Source organism: Camponotus vicinus, unplaced genomic scaffold (genome assembly GCF_025532165.1).
Source record: "Camponotus vicinus isolate PSW18456_S1 unplaced genomic scaffold, iyCamVici1.0 SCAF_1, whole genome shotgun sequence".
Classification (NCBI taxonomy): domain Eukaryota; kingdom Metazoa; phylum Arthropoda; class Insecta; order Hymenoptera; family Formicidae; genus Camponotus; species Camponotus vicinus.
In genome coordinates this window covers 34064396-34070140 of record NW_028141945.1, presented here as the reverse complement: position 1 = coordinate 34070140, position 5745 = coordinate 34064396, and the positions used below count along the sequence as shown (strand labels likewise).

The window sequence follows — 5745 nt, the reverse complement described above, 5'->3', positions numbered from 1 at the left end:
CTAATTTCAGAGGAAAAGATTTCTTTACCCTGATCAAGTAAAGCTACTTTACTCCACGGATAGGATTTCCGAACGTACCCTCTCTCTCCGCTCTCCTACTTATCAGTGTTTTCAGAGACGCTTTTTCTCGCGCATGCGCAGCGTAATGGCAGTTAAATTCAGGAATGTTTAGCAGCGAATAAGCGCGAAAATTTTAATAAGTTTAATTCCATTGATATATGTAATGTGGAAAGCGACACGTATCGCAAATCTGAGGAAATATTTGCAAGTATCTAATTATACAATTTAAAATCTATATTTATTTCGACAAGATTTCCAAATTGTTTCTAAGAGCGTCCTTTTTCTTGGTACTTGAATGAGATCACGTTCAATGCGCATGCGTGAGGGAAAGCGTTCCCGAGACCGACACCAATCCTCATTACGCATGCGTGAGAGTGAGCGTCAAGTCTGTATATGGCGAGCGGCGCCATGCCGTTTGTATTTACGGTTTTCCGAGAAAAATCTCGTCCTTACATGTTATCGCCGGGTAATCTCGCGTAAGGAAAGGGTTGTCGTCGCGCGGGACCAATGGTTATCGATGATCGACGACGTCCGGTCGAGCGCGATATGCGGCATCATGTCATGCCGGCGCTCTCGGCCGGCTTCGGCGAACACATTGAGGTTGGTTTTTTGAATTTGCACTGTTTGCGCCGTCGCCGTCTTCGTCGTGGCAACGCTCTTCCCGTCTTTCTTGTTCCAGGAGTACGAAGTGCTGAATCTGCTGGGCAAGGGCGGCTACGGGAGCGTTTATCGAGCGAAATGCCTCCGCAGCGGCATGGAAGTCGCGATCAAAATGGTGATTTACTCCTCTCTCTCGATCCTCCTTCAAATCGAGGATAAGATTCCTCCTCTTGTATCACCTAAAAACACGTGTTGCTCCAATTTCGTCGGGCTATGAGCCTGCGTATCGAGCACGTGGTTTCGAATTTATGCGACTGATGCAACAGTTTTGCAATGCATGGATCATTTATCAGTCTTGGCAAAACTTTTGAAACATATATTATAAATATTGGATAAATTTTAACTTAGACCAATATTTTTGTTTAAATCATGATATTTAACTGAGACATGATTTAACTGAATCAGCAAATTATACAGCAAAAGCAATTATACAGAAAGAAGATTTATCATGAAATTTTTATGTATTGTTTCAATATAAACAATTATCTATATATATATAAACTTTATTCACTTCAACTTTACAGTCAAGAAGCGGGACTTGGTTTACAATGTTATCTTAGCCTCATTCATACATACATATTTTGTATCCACATTCACTCTCTATCTCGTGCACTTATACATTTATCCTATAGTCTAAATATTCTATCTAGTCACAGCCTGTATTCAGTCTTTTTCGACACAATCAAAAACAATAACATAAACATATACAAAAACTTTAACTTTAACTTTAAAACTTTAAAACCTTAAACTTTAAACATTTCCTCCTCCAAAATCTACCTAGCTCCCCTCTCCTATTTCCTTTCTCTCCTTCATTTTCATTGCCTTTTCATTCCAGAGTTTACACAATATATCCCTTTTAACATCATCTAAAGCCTCATTCCTTATTCTCTGTATCCTACTCTCCTCTGTCATTCCTAACAACAATTATCTATATATAATATGTATCTATGTTGCTTTTTTTTCACTTACCTATCTCTATAGATCGACAAGAAAATGATGCAGGCTGCTGGGATGGTGGGTAGAGTAAGGCAAGAAGTGGAGATACATTCACGATTAAAACATCCAGCTATCTTGGAGTTGTACACATGTTTTGAAAATGCAAACTATGTGTATTTAATTTTAGAATTATGTCATAATGGGGAACTTCAACGCTTCCTCAAAGCGCAGGGTACCAAAACTTTACCCGAAGAAAATGGTACACAAATATATATTTATATGTGTGAGACGATATGTTGTATAAATCCTCAATTACAATTACAAAATCTCTACTATTTTAGCTGCCCACATAATTAGACAAGTTGTACAAGGTTTACTTTACCTCCATTCCCATCAAATACTTCACAGAGATATGTCATTGTCTAATCTACTTTTGACCAGAGATATGCAAGTGGTATATAAATATATATTTAAATATATTTTTAATTTCTTGGAGTAAAAAGATTTTTTTTTACTTGGTTTTGTATGCTCACAGAAAATAGCAGATTTTGGGTTAGCTACACAATTAACTAAACCAGATGAAAAACATGTGACTATGTGCGGCACACCAAACTACATTTCTCCTGAAGTATGTACTAGTGTATTTTAGCATTGCTAGATTGCAAGATCATGCTAGATTGTGATGTTATAAAAATTTCTAGGTTGCTACAAGATCCTCACATGGACCAGAGGCGGATGTATGGAGTTTGGGATGTATGTTGTATACTTTATTGGTGGGTAAACCACCATTCGACACTGATGCAGTTAAGAGTACTTTAACGCGAGTAGTAATGGCTGATTACATAATGCCGTCTTATTTGTCGGATAATGCAAAAGATTTAATAGAAAAATTACTGAAAAAAAATCCAAAAGAGAGGATACGTCTAAGGGATATTCACAAACATCCATTTATAACAAATATAGAAAGAAATAGGCTATATAATGTAAGTAATAATGCATTAATAAAATAGTTAACATATCAAACATGTAATATATTAATATATAATTTAAATATATTAATAACAACCGTTTTTATTTTTAGGAAAAAAATGACATGGGAGGTAAAGATTTATTAACTAATGGCATGATAGATTCTGGGCTAGGTAGGACACTATCCTCATACGGTCGGTCGAAAGTGCGATCTCGGTCGGAGGAAAGAACGTCCACAACGCCGATAATGCCTATGATTAGTATGAGAAGCGAGGCATTATCCGAACCTGTTGCAAAGATACAGTCAAATTACAGAGCGAGATACGGGAATTACGCGAAAGAAGACTCTGTGCTGCTAGGTATTCCATCATTTCGCAGGGTGTTCTCGCAAAACGAGCAGTACAACAATTACAATGAATATGATCATTTAGAGAAGCAGAAAATGATGGTAAGGAACAATAAACTAAAAAAGGAAAAGAGCGCGGAAAATCATAATGTGGAAGGAACTGAGGAGAGCGTAAAGTTACAAGTACCTCCTTTAAATACCAATAGATTACAACCCACTAGACACAGAACGAACACCGCGATTCTTACGCTTCTAGACAATGGAGAAGTGTGCACTGAGTTTGTTAAACGTAAAAATGGCAGGGTGTGTATAAAAGAGTAATATAAAAATCGTTATATAGATGAAATTTTGGCTCACTATAATAAATTTGTATATTTATATGTAATTATTAATATTGATATTTTAGGAAAAAATCAGCGATGTGTGCAGAATATCAGGCGATGGTCTACGTGTCGTTCTTTACAAACCAGTAACTACAGAAGTTGGCTCGCAACCGCCACCATTGCCTAGTCGAGGTGCTGATAGTATTTATTCCTATGAAAATTTACCAGCATGTCATCATCGAAAATACATGTACGCATACCGTTTCGTGCAATTAGTTCAGGCGAAAACTCCAAAATTAACGCTGTACACCCAGCGTTCAAAGTGTGTCTTCATGGAGAATGGTCCACAGCCTGACTGCGAAGTGCATTTTTACAATGGAGTGCAGGTACGCACAGCTATCAATTCATTGATTTTTATTTATCATATATGTATCTTCATTCATTTTTATGTATTATGTATGTATATTCATTCATTGATTTTTATATACTATATATATATATCTTTTATCATACTATATGTATATTGTCATAAAAGAATATAAAAAAAGACAATGATTAATATTATAATTTTAATATTATGTAATTCAATAATTTAATTTTTTTTATTTTTCTCTCACTTTTATTTCTCTATATAATCCAGATCATTAGAGTAAATGGTGTCATAAAGATCACCGATCACAATGGTGATACATTTGTTGAGGGTGAATTTCCATCGCATCTCGAAAGCTATTGCGAACATTACTCGGAGTGCTATAAACGATGTTTACTACTGGAATCCACTTTGACATCTTTGGAGGCGGCCACTGGGCATCCTTGTTTTCCTGTGATAATTGGACGAAGGCCTAGCACGGTCCTGAATGATGTTCCCTATCTACAGGGAAAAGAAAATATATCGCATATTAGAAATGTTTCTCCCGTTGTAAGTAGGAATTTCTAAATTTTTTTCAGTATCTCAATAATTGATTTCTTTGTTCTATTGAAGTAATGTTGAATCTCATTTAGTTGCCGTCATTCAATGGTAGCTGCTCCGTCGTTTCGACGATGACTTCTAGATCGCGCAAGATGAATTCTACGCATAGTTTGAATAATGCAAATAAAGTAGCGGTGCCAGGAGTTGGTTTCGCTACAAGATTATCGTCCGGCGATATCCGAGTTGACTACAAAGACGGGTCCGCTTTAACTGTAAGTTGTCTTACTGATTTACTAAATAATCTTATACTCTAATTTTATAATTATATCCAATTCATTTTAGCGACATTATTATTTTGTGATAGTTTATTATACATTTTGTATATATATATATCAAACAATTAATAATAAACCATCACAAAATAATAATGTCACTAAAATGAATTGGATATAATTATAAAACTAGAGAGTAAGATTATTATATATTGTCATTTCAATAATCATCTTATTATAGGTAAGTCCGCAAAATCAAGATAGCATCACATACGAAAGTAATGATGGTGATATTGTACGATATAATAAGCATCACCAGCAAAATTTGGAAGTGCCGGTTCAAGAGAAACTTCGTCAATTGCCAATGGTTATCCAATATCTCATGGAACCAAGGCACATATGTATTCGGTAGCTTCAATTGAAAATATTGAATATTTTGTACAATATGACTGAAAAATCACTGTCGAATGGACTGTAAGCTTATTATAGATTCACAGGTTATACAATATAGATTTATATAAATAATTTATACAAATCTAAACATAGATTAATGAATATTTTTAAGTATACAATAATAAAGAATCACTTATTTTATCTATAATGGTTTTTACTTTGAGCTTCATTCGAGCATTGTGCACACAAAAATATTTTAAAATATTTTAATATTCATTTTTCTATTTAAAAAATCAATAAGACAGATAAGAAAAAGAGAGAGTTAAGGAAGAGTTAAAGAAATATATTTTTTAAAAGATTAATGTTTATTTTTTGTAGATAGCGGAGAAGAGAAATATGTAAATAGTACTATTAATTTAAGAGTAATTATTACAAATGTGGGACTTAAATGAAAATTTTTCAAATATACAAAGGAAAATTCTACAGAATAACATTTGATATCTGTTGCTACTCAAAGTAACAAACTATACAGGTATATTTACTATTGTTTCTATATATATTTTAAAATTATTCTCTTTGCTTAATATATCATCAAATGGTAATGAGAAATAAATTCGCAATAAATCATAAAGTAATAAACAAATATACAAAAAAGAAAGATAAGTGTCAATTTTCACCAATTAACACTTATTGTAGATTTTTCATCAGCTGTGTTTCCCATATATATTTGTCTAATAATTTTTTTCTCATTTTTACGCACATATTTAAAATTTAAACATTCTTATCTCGTGAAAGTCGAATTTTAGAATTGTACGAAAAACAAATCATTCACTTTCCCGGAATCGATTAAAGGCTCTACGGCTCCGTTCCCCGTAA

At 33.9% G+C, this 5745-nt stretch overlaps 1 protein-coding gene across 2 annotated transcripts; it reads left to right on the top strand.

The window, feature by feature from the left end:
* Nucleotides 1-438: 438 nt before the first annotated feature.
* On the top strand, nucleotides 439-5110 carry Sak (polo like kinase SAK). Of its 2 annotated transcripts, XM_083084164.1 has the most exons (12): nucleotides 439-660; nucleotides 740-835; nucleotides 1702-1915; nucleotides 1998-2110; nucleotides 2192-2284; nucleotides 2358-2639; nucleotides 2738-2984; nucleotides 3057-3274; nucleotides 3378-3680; nucleotides 3935-4213; nucleotides 4297-4476; nucleotides 4718-5108. In XM_083084164.1, exons 1-12 carry the CDS (start codon nucleotides 568-570, stop codon nucleotides 4886-4888), a joined length of 2289 nt encoding a protein of 762 aa, XP_082940290.1. In that variant the 5' UTR covers nucleotides 439-567; the 3' UTR covers nucleotides 4889-5108. The 2 variants fall into 2 exon arrangements, with proteins under 2 accessions (XP_082940290.1, XP_082940282.1); XM_083084156.1 differs by having other exon boundaries at nucleotides 2738-3274; nucleotides 4718-5110.
* The last annotated feature ends 635 nt before the right edge of the window (nucleotides 5111-5745 follow it).

Bases quoted from the DNA above. Each gene is read 5' to 3' on its own strand.
- Sak (XM_083084156.1), top strand. From the start codon at position 568: ATGGTTATCGATGATCGACGACGTCCGGTCGAGCGCGATATGCGGCAT. The intron at 661-739 runs GTTGGTTTTTTG...TTCTTGTTCCAG, and splicing joins GCTTCGGCGAACACATTGAG to GAGTACGAAGTGCTGAATCT. The intron at 3,275-3,377 runs GTGTGTATAAAA...TTGATATTTTAG, and splicing joins TTAAACGTAAAAATGGCAGG to GAAAAAATCAGCGATGTGTG.